Below are 23,178 nucleotides of genomic sequence, written 5' to 3' on the forward strand. Positions count from 1 at the left end.
TCTTGCTCTCCTTTTCCTCTAACGTACTATAAAAAAGAACACTTTTACACTGTTGGTGGGACTGCAAACTAGTTCAACCATTGTGGAAGACGGTGTGGTGATTCCTCAGGGATCTAGAACTAGAAATACCATTTGACCCAGCCATCCCATTACTGGGTATATACCCAAAGGATTATAAATCATGCTGCTATAAAGACACATGCACACGTATGTTTATTGCGGCACTACTCACAATAGCAAAGACTTGGAACCAACCCAAACGTCCAACAATGATAGACTGGATTAAGAAAATGTGGCACATATACACCATGGAATACTATGCAGCTATAAAAAAGGATGAGTTCATGCCCTTTGTAGGGACATGGATAAAGCTGGAAACCATCATTCTCAGCAAACTATCGCAAGGACAAAAAACTAAACACTGCATGTTCTCACTCATAGGTGGGAATTGAACAATGAGAACACATGGACACAGGAAGGGGAACATCACACACCAGGGCCTGTTGTGGGGTGGGGGGAGGGGGGGGAGGGATAGCATTAGGAGATATACCTAATGTAAATGATGAGTTAATGGGTGCAGCACACCAACATGGCACATGAATACATATGTAACAAACCTGCACGTTGTGCACATGTACCCTAGAACTTAAAGTATAATAAATATATATATATATATATATAAAACATTGAATGTGGGGAGTGCTTTATCCCTTTCCAAATTAAGGAGCTTGTCTTTCTCTTCTACTTAACCCATCGTGTCCTGGAAGCATGCCCACAAACTCAACACCACACAGCCCACGGTCACAGTGCCACTCATCTTTCCTGTGAGGTCCTACTCCTTGCCTGCATTTAGTAGAAGGAATCATTCTTGGTACAAATCAACAGTGCGTGTCTGCGGTGAGAAGACCTTCTGGCTTATCATGAGTTTCAGTGCCTTCCGAAACCACCGGTAGGAAAAGACATAGATGATGGGGTTGCAGGCTGAGTTGAAGTAAGCAAACCAGATAAAGATGTCAAAGACCAGTGGGGGTGTGATAAAGTGAAGGAGGCTGTCGACCATCGTGTCTATGGTGAAGGGCAGCCAGCACAAGAGGTCTATGCCCACAGCAATGCCCAAGGTCTTGGCAGCTTTTCTCTCATGCTTGGCAGCCCCAGCCAGGCTTTTGCTCAATGTGGTAATCTGCTGAGCCTGCCTGGTAGCAACCACAAAGATCTTTACATACAAGCTGATCATAATGAGGCAGGGGACAAAGAACAAAGGGAAGTTTAACCAGCCCCAAAATTTATTGAGCAGCAGCTGGCAACTGCCCACACAAGGCATCTCTTCCAGCCACTGGCTGAGCCTTGTCTCTACCACATCTGTGTAGAGGAAGAAGGAAGTGTATGCTGCGGGCACCCCCCATCCTGCCAGGATGTACCTGAGGGCCACCCTCACTGTGAACTTGGAGGGATAGAGCAGGGGATCACAGATGGCACAGTGGCGGTCAATGGAAATGAAACAGAGATGGAAGATGGAGGTGAGGCAGAAGAGGGTGTCCAGGTAGGTGTGCAGGCGGCAGAGGAAGTCCCCGAAGAACCAGCAGCTCTCCACTGAGCGAATGGTGCTGAGGGGCAGCACCAGCAGACCCAGAAGCATGTCAGCCAGGGCCAGGGAGAGCAGCAAGAAGTTGGTGGGCGTGTGAAGCGCTTTGAAGTAGGACACAGCAAATGCCACAAATAAATTCCCTAGCACGATAATCAGCAAGCCTGCTGCACAGGCCAGGTAGATGACCAACTGGATGCCCAGAGTATGTACTGTCCTGGGGCAAGACCCATTCACCTGGTAGCAGAATGCCTCAGGATGCTCTTCAGCACCTTGGATGAAGACAGCTCTCATTTATGGTTTCTACTCTTCCTCTGTCTGAGAACTGGCCACCTTCTCCACTGGGGGGCAAAAAAAAAAAAAAAAAAAAAAAAAAAAATCTGTCTGCTAAATAATCACAAAGTGAAATGAAGAGGAGGAAACTAACGTACAGTTTGGAACCTGGTACAGTGCCCCTGGGTACTGAATCAAATGTGCCCTGAAAATCAAATGCAGCATAGTATTCAAAGTTTCATGAGAGTTACTTCTGCTAGCCCTAGTTTATATGACTAGGTACTTTAAAACTAGTGTAGATAGTATTCTTAAAGAAAGAAAAGAAGGATGTAAGCTGAATGTTTCCTCAAAGAAAGCTTGATTACATCAGTAGGTAGTATTAAATAATAGAGAATATCTCTTACATTTTGATGAGGTATTTTTTGTCAAATGTAAAGTGATATTTAAAGCAATGATCTGAACCAAGTGACCAATTAATTCTTGTTAATAAATTATTCCTTGGAAAAAGTGTAACTTCTAGCTTCTCTCTTTAGGAATTACATACATTGACAATAAAGTTAGGAGATTAAGATTTTTAGCTACATGTCAGCTCTTCCTAAGAGAAGAATTCAGCATGCAAATATTAATAATTAAAAGAGTAGAAAATTGCTCTATTTTAGCTTTAAATGCTGCACATTTTATGATGATAACACAAAGTGTTTACACATCTTGGTATAACTATTTGATAGGCAAAATGATTTTATCTATTTAACATCTTAACATAAGTCTGTGAACTATTAACCAAGTCCTAATATATTGAATTCAGGGTTTCTAAGCTACTTACACAGGTAGAAATCAGAATCTCTTCCCGGGAAAAAATGTTTCTTGGAGCAGGTAAACACAGGGAATGTTAGAGTACTCTTCTGTTGGCCACAATGACAGATGTGCAATTAGTTAATGATTTTATACTCTCAATAGAAACTACTCCTCCATGTGCTATGATACAAATAAGCTGTGAAGAGGCACCATGGGACCTAGTTTGCACTATTTGCAAGTCTCAGTTGTTTAAGGTTCCTCCTCAATACAGAATCACTTACCCTGACAATTAATTAGAGATAAAATTTAAAGACAGCGGATGCATATATTCTTTTTTAATTTTTCAGTTCTGGGATGTTTCGAAGGTATTCCTGCCTGCTAATGGCTGCTATATATTCTCTAATTTCCTTTTTAGTGAGTTCCTTATTTCTCTTCTGCTTTAGGATTATTTGTGTATATTTCTCTCAACATGAGAAATAGTTGAGAATTATTGATCGTGAGTTTTTTGGTTCATTAAGGGGTGTTTTGTGACTTCCACACAGGATTCATCATTATGTGTTTTTTGTGCACTATATTTTGTGATGGTGAAAGAAAGCATGATAGATGAAGCAGTTCACCTGGAGGAAGAATAGTTAAATTCCTGTTTCATCCTTTCCTGTGCTATCACCTAACCTCTCCCTCTGCTTCCCTATTGGTAAGAGTAGGTACAATTATAGCTGTGTAACTTGATTTCACAGGGATATTATCAAGGAAAATAACATGTTGAATCATATTCTGCTCTCTGCCTCTTGATATCGTAGAAGCTGGTATGCCTCTTTACGGTTACAGAGAAACCATTTCACAGTATCAGTCAAACTAAAGTTGTAAAAATGACAGAATTCTAGAGGTGACACCAAATTACATCTGCCAGAGGGGCCTGGAAGAGGAGGTGGGCAAGTCAAAAAGAAGGAAGGAGGTTGGTATGCACCTCTCCTTTCTCTACAAATCCATGGCTAAACCCAGTGTTTTCCAAGGCAAAGCTCCCTATAGCCTGGTGACCGCTGGAATCTTGCCTTATGCCAGCTTCATATGTGTGGAAATAGATTTCTGGCTCCAGAACTTAATCGGACACAAGGAAGGATATTGCATTACTAGCTACCTTGAAACCCCTTTAGCTTAAAAGTCATAATCCACATATAATTGGCTAAGGATTTATATATTTAATTTGACCAAGAACCTGTGAAAAATACAAACAAATGTCCTGTAGCTGGAATAAGGCTGAAGAAGAAACAGGGAAAGGTTTTCCGTTCTGGGATAGATTACCTCAAACCTACTAAAATGTAATATGTAACACAATTGTATGATCTCTGTGTCTCAGATTACTTAACACCACTGTGTCCAGTTTTCTCATCTATTAATTGAATATAATACATGATCTATGTCACGATCTTATTGTGAATATTAATGAGTTAAAATTCATAAAGTGCAATCTCTGGCATGTAGAAAGTTGAGTTGGGCAGACAAGAGTTCGAGTGGATATCTAGTGCAGATAACTGTTAACCTTCCCAAGTTAGGGCTCTTATCCCTTCTTCCACTGACTTTTAGAAATACATTCCATTACATAACAATCACAGGCAAAAGTAATTGGATTCTGGATCTGCTAAGGTTTCCTGCTTACCTTGGGGATTCATTAATGTTGCAGCAAGCTGCTAAAGGTCTTGAATAGAGGAACACTTTTATTTCTTTTAAATCTCCCCACTGCATCACGTGTAGCCTCCTCTGCACTTTACTTACTAGAAACCAAATTTGTTTTCAAATGACTGCCAACTTTAACAAAATCAATTATAATGAGACTGTGCTAATGATGATAACCTGAAATTATGAAGCCAGATGGAAGTGTTCTTAGTGCAAGCTCAAACTGGCAGACTTCACTCAGGTTCAGAGATTCTCTTTCTATAGCCTGTTGTCTATGGACAGTCTTTGCCTGCCTTTGAGAGCACATAGGACAGAATAATTCTTGATTCCTCAAAATTTGATATGATTTGGGTCTGTGTCCCTATGTAAATCTCATGTCAAATTGTAATCCTCAGTGTTGGAGGTGGGGCCTGGTGGGAGGTGCTTGGATCATGGGGGTAGATTTCCCCTTTGGTGCTGTTCTCTTGACAGTAAGTGAGTTATTACGAGATCTGCTTGTTTACGAGTGTGTAGCAACTCCCTCCTGCCTCTTCCTCCTGCTTCGGCCATGTAAGACGTGCCTGCTTTCCCTTTGCCTTCTGCCATAATTGTAAATTCCCTGAGGCCTCCCCAGCCATTCTTCCTGTACAGCCTGCAGAACCATGAGCCAGTTAAACTTCTTATTTATAAGTTCTTATTTATAAGTTACACTTGGCCTAGCTCCACTCTGCACCTGGCTCTTCTTCCTCTCTGCCGACATTGCTAAGCAACAGTGGTCCCAGGTCTACCACTGAATTCCTGCGTAAGGATTGCAGAACAGTAGCTACCCAGGGGCAACAGCTTACCACAGACTTTGCCACATGCCCTGTCTTTGCAATTTCACTTCAGTGGGTGAAAGTACTTGCTCAAACTTGCTTCCTCATGCTGATCTTCAGGAAGTTGGCTTAGTGACCCCTTCTCTGATGCTCTAACTCCACTTCCCCAGCTTTCCCTTGACTCTAATAGAGGCTCTGGTTCCCTTACCAAACCTGATGCTACAGTCCTTTGGTCAAAAATGCAGGCAGTCTCTCCACAACCCCATGCCAGGCTAAATTTTCCTTTGCCATGCTCTCGTGGCTTCTTGTGCCTGGCTCTGTCATAACACAGTATAACTGAGCAGCTACGGTCTCTCCTATGAAGTCAAAATTCCCTTGAGGCCAGGGTTTGAGTTTTATTTATCTCTGAACTGCAAGCAATCAGAGCAACACTTGGCACATAGTAGGTGCTCAATAAATATTCATTGAACGGAGTGGCTTTTAATACAGAGAGCAAGTATCATTGAAGTTACCATTCCTCCTGAGATAATGGCTACTCTGCTCAACTTAGATGAGTCCTGGGAAGAGGAGATTTTGTTTAGGAATGAAAATGGCTGCTTCACTCTCCTTGGCCTAGCCTAGGAAGAGCACGTGGAGCTGTTTTGAGAAACAATTGAGCTAATGTTTGTGGACACCCTTGTAAAGTTCAGTCTGGGAGGATAATGAATATATGTATACACACATGAAAGACATGGATACATCCCCACTATGTGTACACGCAGGTTGCATACATACATGGATCAAAAGTGTATATTGGGAGAAAGAAAGCATATTTCCCCAAACTCTTTATTCATTTATCTCATTTAGTAAGACAGTCCAATTTTATCAAATATTGCAAATCTCACATCAATTCTTTCTGAAAAAGGGTTTAAGCCAAAATCATTATAATTGGAAGTAACTACAACTGTCTGTGTCCTTCTCCCTTTCCACATCAATAGCATGCTCCATAACTCAGACTTCCTGTATGCCCAGGCTCTCTCCCACTCCCCTAACAAGCAATAACAATCTCAAGAAAGATTTAGATAAACTCAGATATACATGGCTGTCGATGATTGTGGAAACCAACTTTGCTTTTTCATCTGATGTTTTCAAGTTAAAGTAAGAAAATCTCTATATGATTTAAGCCAAAAGACTAAAATTCTAGATCCCTAATTTGGAATCTCAGGAGTCAGCAAGACTTGGGAGAGATTCTTTTTATTGGAGTTGTCTTTCCCCAAAGCCCAGAAATGGAATGCTTTGGTAGCTTTAGTATACCTGGAAGGCTCATATATGACTCCTACCTAGATGTTCACTACGCCAACCGGAAGGATCTCCTTATTTAGTCAATCCATGCCCCTACTTGTGTGGAGAAAGGGCATCCAAGATTCCCCACCTACTGAATGAGGAACACAGCCTAAGCATGGGCAGGAAACAGGCTTAGGGTGGAAGAGTCAGGGTGGAAGATCTTGCCTGTGACAATCATCCTCAATGCCTTGTGAAACCAAGGGTAAAACATGGCATATAAAATGGGATTGAAAGCGGAGTTGAAATAGCCTAGCCAGAGGAAGACATTGTACAGATCTTCAGGGGTTGTAAAATTAATGAAAGGATCTGTGATCGTCAATACAAAGAATGGCAGCCAGCACAAGACAAACACTCCCATGACTATGCCTAAGGTCCTGGTGGCCTTGCTTTCTGTTTTAGAGGATGCCTTTTTTTTGCTTTCTGACCCAGCCTGTTTAGTCCTAGAACCTGTGCAGATTTGCTTAGCATGCTTCCTGGCTACTGTAAAAATGTGTATATAAATTCCCACCATGATTGTCCCAGGGAGAAAGAAAGCTATAAAGGAGGCCGGTACCCCCCGGAGCTTATTAAATATTAACACACACAAACCTGTGCAATCAATGGCTGCAACAGACTCTTCTGCACCAATTATGTTTAGTTTTGAGAATACCAGGCCAAAGGCAAAAAGGATGGGAATGGACCAACGGATGAGTAGAAAGAGTTCTATGACAGGGATGGTAATTCTGGTGACGTATTGCAATGGGTCACAAACAGCATAGTAACGGTCAACTGAGACGAAGCAGAGGTGAAAAATGGAGGTGGTGCAGAGCATGATGTTGCAGCAGCTGTGGACTTTGCAAAAGAGGTCTCCAAAATACCAACAGGACTCGATGGATCTGATCATATTGAAGGGCATGACCACACAGCTCAGCAAAATGTCAGTGATGGCCATGGAGAGGATCAAGAAGTTGGTCGGGGAGTGAAGCTGCTTAAAGTGAGCGATGGAAATCATTACGATCATGTTGTCCAGCATAGTCATCACTATAGCCCCGATCATGACCAGGTACATGGCCCAGACACTCAGCACTGGCCTCACATTTCTAGGGCACGAATTGTTAACTGAACTAAAGCAAAATTGTATTGTTGGGAGGTTCTGAGGGTCAGGCAAATTCATCATATTTGTCTCATGGGTACTATGAATCTTGTTCAAAAGTGCTATGTTCCTCTCAGTTCTGTGTGAGAAAGCCACAGTACAACAATACAAATCACCAGCAGCACAGCTTTTTTCAGAGGCCAAACTTAGCCCGCATGTACAATCCAAATATGAATTCCCTACTGACCAGGAGCACTGCTTCCTAAAACTTTGCATGCATACAAGTCACCTAGGGATCTTTTTAAAACACAGATTCTGATTCTGGGGGAGGGCTGAGAGTCTGCATCCAAGCTCTCAGGAGATGCCAGAGTTGTTAGTCCAAGGACCTCCCCTTGAATAGGAAGGGGCTAAAGAAAACTGGATTGCTGTTAGGTCATCGTTCTCTCAGTAATACAGGTGAACGCATGTTCCAGTTGCTCTAATATTAACCTTACTCAGGATTCCAAATCCGTAGGCAGATTGAGTTTTTCCTGCCCCACTTACATTGGACAGTTTTTAAACAATAAAAGCTCCTCAAGGATTATGAAGAACTGTGGAACTATTATTTAATGTTTAGCTTAAACAATAATTATGATCTGAAGACTATGCTGATGCTTCTTTTTTAACTTTATGTGTGAGCATTTGCCAGTGCTTTCCATCCTGCCACTTATGACGTACTATTAGATTAAGGAAACATTTATCTCTCCAGCGTGGAGAACGACATCGTTTTTAGAGTTTTGAGCTATATTATGGCAAATTAAAAATATACTGAGGATCACAAAGTTATACATGAATAATCAAAAATATAAAGGAAAAGCCCACAAATAACAGATTCTATAAATCTGTGGCTTATCTCCTTTCATTTAGCAACTGCATTCATGAATTCAAATTCAAGTTGAGGTCCTCTCCCCCATTTTTGTCTTACATTCGTAACATATGTGATACGTGTGAGTGCTCATTGTTTAATCTATCATTTTGTATAATTAATGCCATTGCCCTTATAATGTGAAAATAATGGGACTGACTCATCCAGAGTATGACATGGTTTGATTTGTTTTTTCCAGTGCCGGAGCTGGATGTGTAATTCTGGTGACCAATGCGATCTAAAGCCAGTTGAAACGGACTTTGGCCTGAGAATAGGCTAAAACTGAATGGTCCTTTGGGAAAATGAACCCACAAGCACGTCCTCACCAGATTTAACTGAAAAAGACATTAATAAAAATACAAGTACCTTTAAAAATACTATTTTCACTATTTGCTACAATAGCTTAGCAATTATCTCCAATATCTGTGTATTATTTGAAATGTTAACATTATGATGTGTTTTATTTGCTCTGGATATAGTAACTTGATTTCTTAAATTTTTTAGGGTTTTTTTTTTTAATACCAATGATATATTAAATTTCAATTAAGTTGTACTTGAAACACCAAGCCATAGGGAAATAAAATGTAAGAAGAACAAAGATGTGTTCAGCTCCATAAAGTGCAGACTAGCAATCAGAATACACAGAATAAATTGTTTACTAGTCAGTTTGGTTCCAATAAAAGGCTGCAAATAATCAAATCTTAATATCTAATACTTTATTTAATAAGTTAAATTTAGCCTGCTCTTTATCTCCCCTGCATTTGTAATTTAAAACCTTTCCTCAATTCTTTTTAAATTCTTTTAAAAATCAATCTTTAAGAAAGCTAACAACTACAAAGTCACTTCAGCATTTCCACTATATATTCATAAATAGAGCATTCCCCATACAAAATTTTACATTTCATTATACAGTTTTTAAAATTTTAACTTCCAAGTTTGAAAATCTAATCACTGAAAGAATATAATTTAACCTCCTCGGTTTGAAGTGAATTTATTTATTTATTTATTTGAAAAACATGGCATGAAACAACTTATAGAAATTAACAATATTCTCTCATATATTAGTTACATATACTAAGGAAATGGTTAAACATTTAAGTGTTAGATTAAGACAAGAAGATAGAGTAAGACACTCACATATATGTTTAAAATTATTACATGGGTGAATTGTTAAGGTAATGTCAAAGATAAGAATAATTTCAAACTCCTATCTTAAGCTCTTGGTGAAAAGTTATGAAAACAAGTAACCACATGCAAATATGACTGCTGGCTTGCTTGTTTGCTAAAGGGAACTGATTATAAAATTAAATCAAGTTGGAGTTTTGTTTATTATTTAAAACTTAACAGAATAAAGATTCCTTTTATTTGGAGATTCGCCTTCAGAAAAGATAGATACAGCATTTTTTTAGACAAAATAAAATAAAGTTAAGCCCTTTATGGCATCTCACTTTTATCATGGGATATTATTGTGCCTTTTTCTCTTTTTTACCAATAACATTTCCCCCAAGCATCAGCAACAAAGGGCTAAATTAATTACAACATTGCAAACAACCACCCATGGAAATTATTAGTTATTTCTTCTAGGAGGCAGAAAGAAACATCCGTTGACAATTCTGGAGAGAAGAGCAAGAATTGCATAGCTTTTTCATTCAGATGTAGTTCTTTAAGGGAGAAGACGATAGACTAATGAAACAGAAACAAGAACTCTGAAATAATAATTTTGAAAATGTAAACAATTATTGGAATTTCAAGGAAAAGGGGATTTATGCAATACTTTTTTTCTCCAGTACTAGAATCCTAAAATTACGTTAGTGTACATATATTTCCATCAAATAAGAAGGGGGAAATATAGCTCAACTAGTTCAGCAACGCATTGTAAATAAAATTAGGAGAGGACATATCATACCTGCTTTATCAGGCATGATTTTTCTCATACTGGTTACATAGCCCAAACGATCTACTTCTGCAGCCATTTTCACAAAAATAATTTTATCTTATTTTGATATATCTCATCCCTACAATAGTGGCATAGGTAAGGGAAATTATTGGTAAATTAGATTTAAGAAAGATTTCCTGTGGGTCTTCCCATCATTGTTTCTTTCAAATCTCTGTGATTTAAGAAAATGACCCAGATTTATTTTTACGGGTCAGTATTTTAAGAGGGGTATCTTTCAACATGCAAAAATAGCAAACGAAGAAAATAAACCTATCTGGTTTTTTTCTGTCCTGATATATTCTCCTTTGGCTTGCCAAAATTTGGCTAATGAGGCTGGTGAAATTAATATCATTGAAAGGTGAGTTATCTGTTACACTACGGTTTCTTACCAAGCAAATTTGCACTGTGTTCTCTCGTTGTCCGCCCTGCTTATTGCCTAGGAACTTGGGGCCACACTATTGTAGGTAGGCTCCTAGTAGGCTGTGCTGTTACCAGTATTTATGCCTAAAATATGCCTCTAGGGGCAGTGTCCTATGTCCTGCTTTTGACCAGTGTGTCTTTTCCCAACCTTCAGTGTGCTGCCAGCAAGAGATTATAGTAAGTCACCAGAGAAATGGCTCTGGGAGGGAGCTTCAGTTCTGTGCAAACATTGCTATGACCTCAGAGGGACAACAAGGACTAGCCTCACACAAGGCCAAAGGTAGGGAGAATGAAAAAGAGGGAAGAAAGGGAGGAAGAGAGGAAGAGAAGAAGGACGGGAGAGAGAAGGAGAAAATGTAGTTGAAATACAACCCATGCTTCGTCCACTTATTACCAAATGCTTGATAATGCATTGATTCCATGAATTCTTTAATCTCTAGTGAAAGTTTGACTCATTTATATCTTTTCTTTTTCCTGCCATGCAAAAGTCAGTGATAGTCCTTCATACTGCAGTTCTTTTAAGTTCATAATTTTTCAAATAAAGGTCCTAGCCCAAGCTAAATGCAAAAAGAACAAGGCTTCAACACAGTTGGATGAAAAGGGGACTCTTTGTCACCACGATGGTATTTTCGTGATCACTGGGGAAGACATTTCCATTAGTGTGCCATAATTCCAAACACTAAGCTTCAAGGAGTTTCCATTGATAATTTTATTACTCATCAACACCACACAGTTGTTTTACTTAAATACACAACACTTTGGAGAACAGCAAAACTTTTCTTTTTTTATTTGACAGAGTCCCGCTCTGTCACCCAGGCTGGAGTGCAGTGGTGGATCTCGGCTTGCTGCAACCTCCACCTCCCGGGTTCAAGCGATTCTCCTGCCTCAGCCTCCCGAGTAGCTGGGATTATAGGCACCTGACACCATGCCCAGCTGATTTTTGTATTTTTAGTAGAGATGGGGTTTCACCATGTTGGCCAGGCTGGTCTCGAACTCCTGACCTCAGGTGATTCACCTGCCTCGGCCTCCCAAAGGGCTGGGATTACAGGCATGAGCCACCGCTCTGCTCCCAGCCCAAAGCTTGTTCTTGTAGCAATAGAAACGAATTATTCATATTTAAGTCAACCGGTAAGGACTCACTTTATTATGTCTTCTGAGGATATTCTTCATGAAATTAAATGCCTTCGTGAATGGGGATGGCTAGAAATGTTGGATTTCCTTTATATGCTCATCTAGGTTTACAAAACTTCTCTTTCCAAATTTCTGTCCTATACTAATTACTTAATAGTATATTTTTATACATTTTGATTGCTTCAGTCAGGGTCCAGTCAGGAGAATAGAATGGAAAATTTTTATTTCAACAGAAAGAAGTTAATTTAGAAAATTAGTTTAAAATACATCTGAAAACTTAAAGAGCAAAAAGCATTTGTAAACAAACAAAAAATAAACCAAAAAAACCCTGCTGAGGTTACTACTAATAGTAACTGTAGGAGGCAGCTACCTCCCTAGATTGGGGAAAGAAGTAGTGGTTGAATTATCAGAACCTAGAAGCACAGAACAGGGGCCCCTCAGAATGTGTTCTCAGACTCCTGAGGGAAGGATGCTACCCAGCTACAGCTGGTTCCTCAGGAGTTTGGAAAGAGTCCTTTTATAGAGGCAAATTATTATTATTATTATTATTAGTTTAAATTCTTTTACCTAAAGAGCTGGTTCATTATTGTTTACAGTTTGACAATAATGTAAACATTTACATGCCTTCCTTGAGGGAGAAGATCTATTAATGGCTTTAGGTATTTGACCAGGTCCAGGTCCAGGAAAGAACTCAAATGTTTCAATGGTATTTGGCTAAATAAGATGATTTGGCATGAAGATGACTCCTCAATGCTCTCCCAACCTGACAGCTTAATGCACAGGCTCTGAACTCCCCAATCGGCCACTAGGAGGAATTGCTCTGATAGCAATGCTGGAGCTCCATGGAGAATAAAATGACTCCTGGAATCGCAGGATTTAATGATTTCTAAAAGTAAGAACAACAAAGATTAATTTGTAAAATGAAAAACAATTACATGCTTTGGACATTAAAAAGACATGGTCTTTCCTTGAGATTACCATACCAGTAAACCACTCTTAACTGCTCATCCCCAAAGAATAAAAAAACTAATGTAGAATAAAGATAAAAGGACAAAGTAAACAAAACGAAAAAGAAAGAAAAAGGAAGGAAGAAAGGAAGGAAGGAGGGAGGGAAGGAGGAAAGGAAGGAAGGAGGGAAGGAGGGAAGGAGGGAAAGAAGGAAGGAAGGAGGGGAGGAGGGAAGGAAAGAAGGAAGAGACAAAGAAAGAAAGAAAAAACACACCAGACCAACAGGTACTCATAAACCGAAGTCTTGAATTTTTAATAGAATTTTTTCTCATGCACTAAATAACAAATAAATCTGAATTAAATACAAAATTCAAATGATTCAAATCAGATTTCTGTTACTTTATTGGGCAAAAGCCTTGCAAAATATATATTCATCTGTCCACATGTTTTATTTTCTCCCACCAGAATGCAGATAGCTAGAGGACAGGGTTTAATTCTAGCTTACCATTGTGTTCTGTGCTATATCCCCCTTGGTGGGCAGCAAGAAACATGTACTGTACTCAACCACGGAAGAAGCAGTGTTATAATACAATCATTGACATGCAGTAAAATAAATTTCAAAAAATCAAACAACCACGGTATTTACTAATGCATTCTCATAAAGAAATATGTTTGTGGATATTTATTGTAACATTAGTTTTTGTAGCAAAAGACCAGACACAGTAGGGATCTAGTTAAATAAATTAGTATACTTCCAAATAATAGAATATTCTGTAGACTTTTCAAAAAATTTGGCAGGTCTATGTTTACTGACATAAAATGAAACTCTAATATGTGACAGTTGTAAAACAACCAAGATTAAAATTAGCATGTATAATATGTTGCCATTTTTTAAAAGTGTGTGGGAGCAATATGTACATACATGATTGTTTACAGATAGGCCTGTGTTTCTTACATGTCTTAAAGAAGTGTCTACCTCTGAGGAGGATGTCTGAAAGAATAGAGAACAGAGATTAAGGAGAGACTTATTTTTTAGTGTATAGACTTTGACTCTTTTTGAATTTTTTGAATTCAAAATATTTTTTGAATGTGCTAGATTTTTTAAATTATGATTTTTAAAATAAGATTTTCTTTATTTTTATTTTTTATCAAATTCTATTTTATTTAACTTAATTTAATTAAAACTTTATTTTAGCTGTAGTCTAAAGCAGCCATCCCCAACCTTTTTGGCACCAGGGACTGGTTTCATGGAAGACAATATTTCCACAAATGAGGTGGGGGAGGATGGTTTTGGGATGACTCAAGCACATTCTATTTATTGTGCACTTTATTTCTATTATTACTTTGAAAATATATAATGAAATAATTATACAACTCACCATAATGTAGAATCGGGGGGGGCCCGAGCTTGTTTTTCTATAATTAGATGGCTCCATCCAGGGGTGATGGGAGACAGTGACAGATCTTCAGGCATTAGGTTATCACAAGGAGTGTGCAACCTACATCCCTTGCATGTGCAGCTCACAATAGTGTTCATGCTCCTATGAGAATCTAATGCTGCCACTGATCTGACAGGCAGTGAGCTCAGGCCGTAATGTGTGCAATGAGGAGCTGCTATAAATGCAGTACAGATGAAGCTTTGCTTGCTTGCCCGCCCCTCATCTCCTGCTATGTAGCTCAGTTCCTAACAGACCAAGGACTATTACCCATCCGTGGTCTGGAGGTTGAGGACCCCTGGTCTAAAAGACCCTTATCTTTAAGTTTGTGAAGGCTTGGAATTAGGCATAGAAAATGACAATGTACAAGTAAAAACACTTTAAGAACATTCTGGAGCTCTAAGACCTTTAGAAGTCAAAAAAAAAAAAAAAAAAAAAGACAATACCAAAAAAATAAATATTGATCAGAAAGGATTAGGTCTATGGATTAAAAAAAAAGTTTTGTTTTATTTTCATAAGGGTTTGCAGCAGGTTGTACATGAACTAAAGAGCTCATAAAACTGCAAGCAGTTAACCTCAACCTCATTGAGATGTTTCAGACAACATTGCAATAAGAAACATGGCCCCTCTCCAGTTCAGCGACAAAGGGAGTTAAGAAAATTGTCTGCCAGGCACAGTGGCTCCAGCCTGTAATCACTTTGGGAGGTCAAAGTGGGGAAATTGCTTGAGCCCAGAAGTTTGAGACCAGCCTGAGTAAGATGGTGAGACCCCATCTCGACTAAAAGTAAAAAATTGGCCTGGTGTGGCGGTATGTGTCTGTGGTTTCAGCTACTTAGGAGGCTGAGGTGGTAGGATAGCTTGAGCCTAGGGAGGTCAAGGCTGTAGTGAGCCGTGATTGTGCCACTGCATTCTAGTCTGTGTGACAGAGTAAGACAGTATCTCAAAAAAAAAAAAAAAAAAGAAAGAAAGAAAAGAAAATTGTCGGCAATTATTTGGGACAAATCTAATGATGCAAAATTAGTATTCTTATTTAGTACAAACAATATATGGTGAATCAAAGCCAGTTCTTCCCATTGTAAATCTTGGGATATGTGCATTTGCAGGAATGTATTATATGCATATTATTAACACATTTTCTCTCAAAAAAAAGGAATGACAAGGGAAATCAATATCGCTTGTATTCATTTTGGAAATGATCTTTATATATTTGTCATTTATAATATTCGTAATGTTTAAGAGAATTTAGCATGTTAAAAGACTTAAAGTAACTTTTTGATTACCACTTAGAATATATTATTAATAGTTGATCTAGACATAGTTTTTAAGTTGAAAGGCACAAGAGAAGTTTAAAATGTTTATAAAAGGTATTATAATTTTAGGAATCTTCAAATCCACTGTATTTGTAAGTAAGTCATTAAGTTTACAATTTAAGTATTATGGAAGTTTTTATGTGTCTGATAATTAAATCATCAGTAAGAGAACTTGAGCATTTTAATGTAATAAATTCAAATAAAATATTAAGTGAATTCAATTCACTAGTCTGTAATTGTCACTTGAGAGGTGTTAAAAGTTGCTAAATGTATATACAGAATAACTTCTGCTTATAAGTTATAATCATAAGTTAAATAAAGTTTATAAATTATAAGTTAAATAAAAGTTACATGTTAAGTGAAATTTTAAGGAAGAGCTAGGTTTTTCAATATTATTTTAAAAATGAAATATTGGTTATAAAAGCCAAAATAAAAACCAAAATTACTTTAACATATCTTTTCTTTTCTTTTCTTTTTTTCTTTTTCTTTTTCTTTTTTTTTTTTTTTTTTTTTGAGACAGAGTCTCTCTTGGTCTCCAGGCTGGAGTACAGTGGCACGATCTAGGCTCACTGCAACCTCTGCCTCCCGAGTTCAAGCAATTCTCCTGCCTCAGCCTCCTGAGTAGCTGGACTACAAGAGCGCGCCACCATGCACAGCTAATTTCTGTATTTTTAGTGGAGATGGGGTTTCGCCATGTTGGCCAAGACGGTCTTGATCTCTTGACCTCAGGTGATCTGTCCGCCTCAGCCTCCCAAAATGCTGAGATTACAGGCGTGAGTCACTGCACCAGGCTGATGTATCTTCTCCACATGCAAAAAGAACACAGAAAACTCAAACTGACAAACTGATCTTAAAAATTAAAAAAGAAATTAGCCAAATGGAAGAGGATGGTGAATAGCCCCCCACATAGGGCAAACGGGGTGAATGACCAAATGAGGGGGCAATGATTCCTTCAGAGGAGTGTGCAGCTGAGAGGAGAGATTCGATGTGCAAGGACAAAGAAGATCAAATTGAGTACGTGCAAAACTTGATGCCTTCGGGAAGAATTTCAAAACTTTATCTCAGAGCAAAGAAAAGCTATCTTTATCAGGTCCAACAGGAAACAGATGGCACAGTCAACCTGGGTGACTGAGGAGAGTTTAATAAAGGACCATTTACTAGGGTGTGGTGTGGGCAGTGTTTAAGGAAACCAGGAAAAAGCAGTCTCATAGCCAGCGGCAGCAATAGCAGGGAACCACCACCTCAACTAGACCGGAAGTGTCAGGGGAAGGAAGCAGTTATGGGAATTTTGAGAGGATGACTGCCTGGAGAGGGACTCCAGATGGCCTTTCCTAGAGGAACACAACCAGCCCCAGGGCAATGTAGCAGAAAGGTTGCCTGGGATAAGTACCCGATTTCACCCTCCTTCCACCAGCTGATCTCCTGCAGGTGCTTCCCAATGGTAAACTGTCATCTGAAACCCTGAGCAGGAGAACTCCTTAATCCGGTTTGTACAGGCCAGCCCCCTGCCCAGACTGCGTGGAGAAGGCTTGGGGCCTATAAAAGGATCTAGCATAGAAACTGTTTAAAATACTTAAGAGAAAATTGTCAATGCCAGATAACAGTGCAGAATCGATTGGAAAGCTGTGAAACGGGAGGGAAAAAATCAGGGGTGGGAGGGAAGGCATGTTACAGATGAATTTCCAAATGAATATTTATATTCTTTAATGAGTACTCAATGTCTATCTTAATGAATATACACAGATTCCATATAACCTTACAGCTATAGGTTTCATTCAGGTAGTTAGCTAAGTCTATCCAAATAGATCACCGCACACCTATCTAGGTATATCTATATCTACAGACAGTTCTCATTCTAACAGCCATGTGCCAATGTCCCAACTGAAGCCAGCTGTCCCTATACTGCTCCCTCCCCTCTTTAAATCCTCTAATGCTGCTTCCAGAATAATACATGGGCACACACACCTGCACACACACATACACACACACACAGAAACATACACACTGTGAAGGTTTTAGAGTAAAGAAGTAGACACTACCTGGGTAATGGGATTATTTATATCCCAAGCCTCAGCATCACACAATATACCTATGTAACAAACCTACACATGTACCCCCTGAATCTTAGATAAACATTGAAATTATTTTTAAAAGAGACTCATGCACCTGTATGTTCATCTCAGCACTATTCACAATAGCAAAGACATGGAATCAACCCAGGTGCCCAAAAACAGTTGATTGGATAAAGAAAATGTATATATACACCATGGAAGACTATACAGCCATCAAAAGAATGGAATAGCATCCTTTGCAGCAACGTGTATGTAGCTGGAAACCATTATCCTAAGCGAACTAATGCAGTAACAGAAAACCAAATACTGCCTATTCTCACTTACAAGTGGGAGCTAGACATTGGGTACACATGGTCATAAAAATGGTAAAAGTAGACACTGGGGAATACAAGAGAGGACAAGGAGGGAAGTAAGCATTGAATAAAACTACCTGGAGTTCACTATACTCACTACCTTGAGGACGGATTCATCCATACTCCAAACATCAGCATTGCGCGATGTACCTAGGTAACAAAGCTGATCATGCATCTCCTGATTCTAAAATTAAAGTTTAAATAAATATCCCTCCAAATTAAACAAATAAATAAGTAGAGAAACAAGAATTTTTAAAACAGGAACTGAAAAGAAGCCAAAAGTAGAAGGACCACTGGGTATAAACGATCTATCACTACAGAAGCAGAGAAAGTTAATTTTAATGTCCTCACCTGTGAAGGGAGAGGCATGACTGGGTGATGTCTACTGTCCTATGAAACTATCAAGAAGAAGGCGCTTGGCAGTGGTTCTCACCTTAATATCCCTTCCTAGATAGAGCCAAATTGTTCAAATGGAGATCAGCCCTTAGATTGGATTATCCTTTGGTAATTATGCAAAGGTAAATATCCTTTGGTAAAAACGAGAATATTTTACTGCTATCAATTATGCATTTATTAGGCACATTTACTTTTTGCCTAACAAGTAGAGAGAATAAAAACTGTAACAATGGTGACAGGGAGGTAGCCCTTACTGAATTATAATGCCCTTCGAGATGGAAGTTGAGCCTGGATAATTTTCCGTGATTGGATCTAGGACATAGAGTATCTGGGTATTGGGAGAAAAGAACTTAGAAAAGAGACACGAAAAAAGACAAAATTAAAATTTCCTATTTCAAAGTTTGACCTAAGGCTGACCTTGGTCAGGAAAAGGGGAACATTCCGCTGGGTACACTGGGGGTGGATCACGCCTGTAATCCCAGCACTTTGGGAGGTTGAGGAGGGCAGATTGCTTGAGCCTATGAGTTCAAGACCAGCCTGGACAACATAATGAAACCCTGTCTCTACTAAAACTTCAAAAGCTAGCCGAGTGTGATGGCACACACTTGTAATCTCAGCTACTTGGGAGGCTGAGGTGGGAGGATTGCTTGAGCCCAGGAGGCAGAGGTTGCAGTGAGCCGAGACTGTGCCACTGGACTCCAGCCTGTGTGACAGAGTGAGACCCTGTCTCAAAAACAAACATACAAAAAACTTTAAAATAAAAAAAAGAAAGAAAAGGGAACATTCTACTCTCCTTCTCCTCTTCTCCCTCCTACAACATAATCCCAGGTATGAGGGGATGTGGACATGATTGACATGTGTGCTCATGTATTTCCCAATTCATGAAGGTTCTGTTGATCTTTTAATGCTTCACAGAAAAATCACTGAAAAAATTTTCACCAAAGTTAATGATCTGATTTAGATCATAGATATCATGGTGTGATGAAATTTGTTTGGGGGTGCCCTAAGGAAGACTTTTGGAGAAAGTGGTTGAAACAAGCACAAGGAGAGACCTTGTGACTGCTGGCCAATCATGGAGACATACCAAGCAGATTAAGATGCTAGAGAAACAGGAACCAGAAAGTCATTTCAAATGTAAACCACAAAGTAAATAATCGCAAAGGCAAAAGCTCAAACTGCGTATGTTGATTCATAATCAACCTGCTTCACCTATGGAAAACTCTTTGTAGTGAGCCTAAAGGTATCAGAAAATAACTGAATAATTTATAAAATGATGGTTAATGATTCTCCCAAGACATATGATAAGGCAGGGCACTAGTTGATAATAAAGGCCAACCTTAAGGCACACTTCCTTCATGGACCCACAGGCTGCAATGATCTTCCTTTTCCTGAATTCCTAGAATGATATCAGATGGGAACCAAAGCCAACACTTTTAAAAAAAATTCTTATATTGCTTTTTAATTGTCTCATGTGTGTAAATCTAGGCCAACTTATTCTGAACTGTTTTATATTTCTTTTGTACATTTTCCCCACCAGTCAGAGGTGAGTGGGATTGGAAGTGAGTTAACAATTAACAAACAATTGAGTAACTGATTTACTAGTCAAAGATAGTGAATGTACCTCTTGTGTAGGTGATAGAACACTTACGTCGATTACTGAAATTTAACGTATCATGTTTGCAGTGATCTGGGGATGTAAGATATGTGCTGCAAGTCAAAATAATAACAATCTCATTTGCAATATTCTATTCACTTTTGCAACAGCTTTTTATTAATGTGCTTCAGGAAACAAATTTGCAGTTTCTGAATGGGAGCTAAATATTTTTCCTGACACTATGTACTTGAGCGCTTTCTGAAACCATGGATAAAAAAAGCCATGAATAAGAGGGTTGCAAGTAGAGTTGAAGTACCCGAGCCACACTAGAAGATCCAATATTAGTATGGGAGTGGAGTAGTCTAGGTATGGGTCTATCAGAATAGCAAGAAAACAAGGCAGCCAGCAAGCCAGAAATACCCCCATTATTATACCCAGGGTCTTCGCTGCTTTCCTGTCCTTTTTCTTGGATAGGTGTTTTTTCACTGCCCCCTTTGTGTTTTCAGGCACATGGCTGATGACTCGAGCATGCTGTTTGGAAACAATAAAGATTTTGCCATAAATACCAACCATGATGGAGCCAGGGGTAAAGAAACATGTAGCGAACAATATTGTCCCCCCAAATTTGTTGAAAGTAAGGGCACAGAAATGGAAGCAAGCAACAAGTATCTTATAGCTCTGCATACCGGAAACATTGGCCTCGGATAGAACTAAACCAAAAGAAAAAAGAGCAGGAACTGACCAGCAAAATGCCAGCAGTCGCTTTATGGTGGAGTTCGTCATTCTGGTTGTGTAATGTAAAGGGTAACACACGGCATAAAATCGGTCAATAGCGATGGAACAGAGGTGGAAAATGGAGGTCAGGCTGAGCATCATGTCAAAGCTCGTGTGGAATTTACAAAAGCCATCCCCAAAGTACCAGCAGCTCTCCACTGATCGCACCATGCTGTATGGCATAATGACAAAACCCAGCAGAAAGTCTGTGGTTGCCATGGAGAGGATCAGAAAGTTTGTGGGAGAGTGAAGCTGTTTGAAATGCGATATGGAAACCATTATAACCAAGTTTCCAAAAATAGTGATAATCATGGCTCCAGTCATAACCGAATACATTACCACCCGGACATGAAAAGAGCGGTTGGTGGGAGGACAAGATTTATTTACAAATTTTGGACAACTGGATAGGTCTTCGGGAATATAAGTTAGATCCATGGTGCTTTATCACTTGAAATTTCTTTCCAGGAGGATGAGTCACTGTTTCTTCTCTTCTTAAAATGATTCCAGTAAATTTCAGCTCCTAATAGTACAAGATTTTTCAAAGTTATCTATTATTAATTCACTTCAATTGTAATTTATTTAAATATTTTAAATTATATCAACTGTGTTTGCTTTCTGAGTTACTTGGTGCATTAGAAAAATGACAATTTTCGCTGTGTATTCTTTCCTGTGTTATTCTATTTAATTCTATTTCATCCATCTATCCATCCATCTATCCAACATAGGTTTATCTATTGACTGCTTTATTCCTGGTAAGGAATTGGGAGATTTTCAAGAATTTTTGGTCAACTTTCACTTGGAACAGACACATTCCTAGAAACTGTTTTGAATGTGGCTGCTAACATCTCTTGCATCATAAAAAATACTCAATACCCAAAAACCAAGTGAAATAACAAAGTTTTCCTTTAGGCATTCTTTTGATAACTTGAAATCTTCATTTGTAAACAGTGTGCAAATGTTTTAAGAGTCATAAATGGCATATTGCTGCTGAAACATGCAGTACCATGAAACATGGCTGTTGAAAGCCATGTACCTATGGATTAAAACATGCACCTGGGTCAATGCTTCATAGCTTCTCTGTTTGCTACTCTCTTCCCGTCCTTCCCTCTGCCTCTCCTGTCCTCTACTCTTCATGCTCCTTCCCTGTATTTCTTAAGTCTTATAGCTTCTCTGAGATTCTAACTAGTGAAGCCATGTCATATGTTCCATCCCTGAGAGACCAATAAAAATTACAAATTCCACACTCACAGACCCAGTTACTCAAATCTCACATGACTCCTTTTGGTCACAGTGGGCTGAATAAAGGAGGGTGGACAAATGGCATAAATAAAATCTTCCGAAAAATTGTCACTCTTGCTTTGCTATTTGCTTCGGAATACACATCACCCTGAAAAGCCACTCCCTAGCAGCCTCAAGAGAAGCTTGACACTGTGCCTATAACAAAGCACGGAGTCTGCTTAGTGGGCCACAGAAAAGCAGGCCCAATCTTGAGTGAATCAGACAAAGGAGACACCCTGGGCCTATGTTGAATTCTCCCAAGCTATATAAAGACTCAACTGCAGTGTACATTTAACAAGTTCATCTATTTAGGCAGATTCGGTTTAGTTTTTCCTTTAGAATCCTAAGAAAGAGCACAAAAACAACCCCCAAGAAAGAGCAAAAACTGGCCCCTTCCTCATCTCAAGGTGCTAGAAGTTCCCTTCCTTCCTTTTGATTCTCTCATTCTTCCTGACCGACAGGGAAGAAAAGGAACCTTGTTGTGATAAAAGAACCTGAATTTTGCTGGTTAGAGACACTTCTTATTACCAAGTCACAGGAAGCTGTCTCCTTGCAAAGTCTTAGGACGACCTTTTATAGAACTGACTATTCCACGTGACTACTTGGTTTCTCTAGGTTAAAGATTTACATCACCAACTTCCAAAGACGAGGTAGCAAAAGAGCCTTGCATTGAGAGTTCTCCTAGTCCAGCTTCTGCCATCAGCCAGCTGTGAACTCTCGGTGATGGGAGGTGTGCTGGGCTAGATAAGCCTTGCAGGCTTTCCAGCTCTGAAAGTCTGTAAATCATTTGTAACAGAAAGGTGCTTCATTTTAAATCATCTTCTTGTAAACAAATAGGAAACAGAAGAGCAGAGAAACAAGATGAAAGAAAGACAGGAAATAAAGTTTGGGGCTCAATGCAGAGATTCTATGAATGGTACTTTCAGTCCTGGGACACGCCTGATCAATATTAGTTATCATTTAGCCATAAAAAAGAATGAAATCTTGTCATCTGCAACAGCATGAGTGGAACTGGAGGACAATATGTTAGTTGTAATAGCCAGGCGTAGAAAGACAAATGTCTCATGTTCTCACTTATTTAGGGAGCTAAAAAAAAAAAGCATTGAACTCACG

The 23,178-nt window shown here is 39.1% G+C and overlaps 3 protein-coding genes across 3 annotated transcripts; all 3 read right to left on the reverse strand.

Moving 5' to 3' along the window:
- Nucleotides 1-781: 781 nt before the first annotated feature.
- On the reverse strand, nucleotides 782-21,310 carry TAAR5 (trace amine associated receptor 5). The gene is made up of 3 exons (XM_055243982.2): nucleotides 21,130-21,310; nucleotides 20,448-20,544; nucleotides 782-1,923 (listed from the first exon to the last, which is right to left on the reverse strand). Exon 3 carries the CDS (start codon nucleotides 1,874-1,876, stop codon nucleotides 863-865), a length of 1,014 nt encoding a protein of 337 aa, XP_055099957.2. The 5' UTR covers nucleotides 1,877-1,923; nucleotides 20,448-20,544; nucleotides 21,130-21,310; the 3' UTR covers nucleotides 782-862.
- Nucleotides 6,551-7,594, reverse strand: LOC129463275 (trace amine-associated receptor 4). Its single transcript, XM_055243980.2, has one exon. It carries the CDS (start codon nucleotides 7,592-7,594, stop codon nucleotides 6,551-6,553), a length of 1,044 nt encoding a protein of 347 aa, XP_055099955.2.
- On the reverse strand, nucleotides 20,169-21,222 carry TAAR2 (trace amine associated receptor 2). Its single transcript, XM_055243981.2, has one exon. It carries the CDS (start codon nucleotides 21,220-21,222, stop codon nucleotides 20,191-20,193), a length of 1,032 nt encoding a protein of 343 aa, XP_055099956.1. The 3' UTR covers nucleotides 20,169-20,190.
- Nucleotides 21,311-23,178: the final 1,868 nt, after the last annotated feature.

This window comes from Symphalangus syndactylus, chromosome 2 (assembly GCF_028878055.3).
Source record: "Symphalangus syndactylus isolate Jambi chromosome 2, NHGRI_mSymSyn1-v2.1_pri, whole genome shotgun sequence".
NCBI classification, from domain to species: Eukaryota; Metazoa; Chordata; class Mammalia; order Primates; family Hylobatidae; genus Symphalangus; species Symphalangus syndactylus.